Source organism: Dendrobium catenatum, unplaced genomic scaffold (assembly GCF_001605985.2).
Source record: "Dendrobium catenatum unplaced genomic scaffold, ASM160598v2 original_scaffold_73779, whole genome shotgun sequence".
Classification (NCBI taxonomy): Eukaryota; Viridiplantae; Streptophyta; class Magnoliopsida; order Asparagales; family Orchidaceae; genus Dendrobium; species Dendrobium catenatum.
Genome location: NW_021392225.1, coordinates 1 through 2,664, shown reverse-complemented (window position 1 = coordinate 2,664; position 2,664 = coordinate 1). Strand labels below are relative to the sequence as shown.

Here is a 2,664-nt window from a genome sequence, read left to right as displayed (position 1 = left end):
AATACAAGATAACCCTAACCCTAGGGACAAATCCTCTTTAAAACATAATCAAGTAAAACCCAAAACAGCCCCTCTCTTTAAATTTTTCCTCTTAATCCTACATTAATCCTTTCTTGAATTGGCCTGTTGGGCCCCACCCCAAAGGGGTTGACTATGCTGGGCAGAACATGTTCTGCCTGCTATAATCCTGGACCAGTCCAGGGACCGGTCTAACATTAATATCTTTTGAAAGGGTTACCAAAAATGTGACATAAGGAGAAAATTTACTAGGAAATGAAAATAGACCAAGAAAAAAATGCAAAGACCAGCATGGAGATGCAAGCTCGGAGCCCAAATCAAGGCATCACTGAAAGAAGGTTTGCCCAAATGATAAAGATAGTTAACAAAACTGTTTCTTTGGAGCATATAAACTCAAACTTCCAAAAGTTCATCGAAGGAAAATTATATATGATGCTTTATTATCCAAAATCATCTAAAAGGAATTAATAGAATATTCACTAACCAAATAAACCAAGCCCTAGAAGAAATGATGAACTAAAAGTACATGACCAACATACCCTTTGAGAGTTACAAAATATCTACCATGTGTAATTTCATTATATGCACTAGCCCAGATAACAATAAAGATGTTCAAGGTCCTCGTCAATATTGAAAACCTTGATGGATATCATACCTGAGAAGCCTCAACAGAATTCGGTAGATTCTCCAGGTAAAGCTCCCATTGCTGTCCATTCCAGTCCGCCGCCTCATCCTCACTTGGCATCTTTCCCAGCTTAAATTCCTGGGCAAGGGACAATAGTTTTGTGTAGATTGCTGACTCTGGCTCCATAGCATCGGGAGGGATGCCAGTACCATCAATCCAAATCTGAAGGTTAATCTGGTTTTCTATTCCAGGCAAAGTTGCTTTTAGAAAGTCTAGAAATGTCTCCGTATCAATAGACTGAAACTTAAAGGTGGCAATATACTTCTTCAGGAACTCATCAAAAGCCGGACGGCCAATCTGCAAGTTCCATTCAATAAGGAATTAATACGTGAAAGAAAAAAAAAAACAACATAAGGTTTTGCAAGCTATGTAAATAAAAGAAGAAAGTTAAAGGCCCTCGATCAAACTTGCACCTGACGTTCAATGCGCCAGAGGAATTGGAACCCTTTTTCATATGGCACCTGAGAATAAACATCATCAGGGTCCACACCTTCCTGTTTCGTCTTCAACTTAGTAAACTCCACGTTGTCCTTGAACCTCTCTATTTCATCATTTAATCCCTTCCACCCAATTCCAATATTCAGATCCGCTCGATCTTTGCCCTGCACATCCTCGATAATTCTCCTCTCAGCATAAGTTGTAAAACCCTGAAATTTCAAAGAATGAGGATTAAGAAGAATTTATTGAAATTAAAAAAATCTTGAAAAATTTGCCAGAAATTTTAGAAGCTACAACACGCATCAGTAGGCAATCTTTCCTACCAAAATAAGCCAAGAAATTCTAGTTTCGAAAGGGATAGAACTGTACATCTTCATCAGAACAAAATATCGATTGTGGTCCAATTTAATAGCTTAGAATGCAAATAGTACCCTAAAAAAGGAAATGACGAAGGTACATTCTGAAACAATCATATGGACTTACATGAGTAAATGAATGCAATAATTGATGGTGGAAACAAGGAGTCATCTAAATAGAAGTATCTATACTTCGGTTAAATTCTAAAAAAACTCCGGTAACAAATGAAACTTTCAAAAGGCGCATCATTAAAAAAGGTATTTGATAAAGTCTGTTACCCTCAAATGACATGCAAGCTTAAGTTTAATATTTAAAAAATAATCACAAGATGTAACACAAACAGAATGACATACCTTTGATGTTAAATTCTATCATGATTCAAATTTAACACGATAAAACAAATAGTTGGTGGAAAAAAAATAATGCTAGAAAACAATCATTAGATGTGTAATGATTTAGCATTAAATATGAGTTCTGCTAATTCAAGACATATACTGATAGAAAGTGGATACAATTTCCTCAAAATCAGTGAACAAAAACAAGAAATTAGGAAGAAGAATACACTAAAATTATTTTTATTGCAATATATAGGAAAGAAAATAGCAAGATACAATTAGATATTCAATTGGAGAGGAAGATCTAGCTCTCCCAAATCCCTAGCCGGCGGCTAGAACCCTCACAACCTAAAAAATTCTAATTTCAGCGAACTAAAAATATAATCTTGAAATCACCCTATTTTTAGCCTTAAATAAGCTCCCCTAATTCCCTTTCAAATTAGCCCCCTTTTCCCTAAATAATTCCCTCTCATATTTGAATTCAAATCAAATCTCTTGCCTTAAATAATTCCCTGCCAATTATATTTAAAACTTTCCTAAACAATTCCCCCTTAATTCCTCCTCCCCTTCCCTAAATAATTTCATGTTAGATTTTGAATTAAAGTTAGATCTTTTGCCCTAAATAATTCCCTCCCAATTGTAATTAAAACTTTCCTAAATAATTCCCCTTTGATTAAGAACCTTCCTAAATAGCACCCTTTTGATTAGAAAACTTTCTACCCTCCCAATCAAATCGGCAGTCCATCAATACTCTCCTCCTAAAGTGTCACCTTATTCAAAAGGTGGAACGAAGGAAACTATTGTTGAAGTACTTGACTAATTGTATTGGAC

General features: G+C 35.4%; 1 protein-coding gene across 1 annotated transcript; it reads right to left on the bottom strand.

Moving 5' to 3' along the window:
- Positions 1 to 650: 650 nt before the first annotated feature.
- Positions 651 to 1,383, bottom strand: LOC110099069 (leucine aminopeptidase-like; the record flags this gene model as incomplete). The annotated part of the gene is made up of 2 exons (XM_020826101.2): positions 651 to 1,000; positions 1,117 to 1,383. Coding segments are annotated over 2 exons (600 nt in total), but the record flags the coding sequence as incomplete, so codon positions are not given.
- Between the last annotated feature and the right edge of the window lie 1,281 nt (positions 1,384 to 2,664).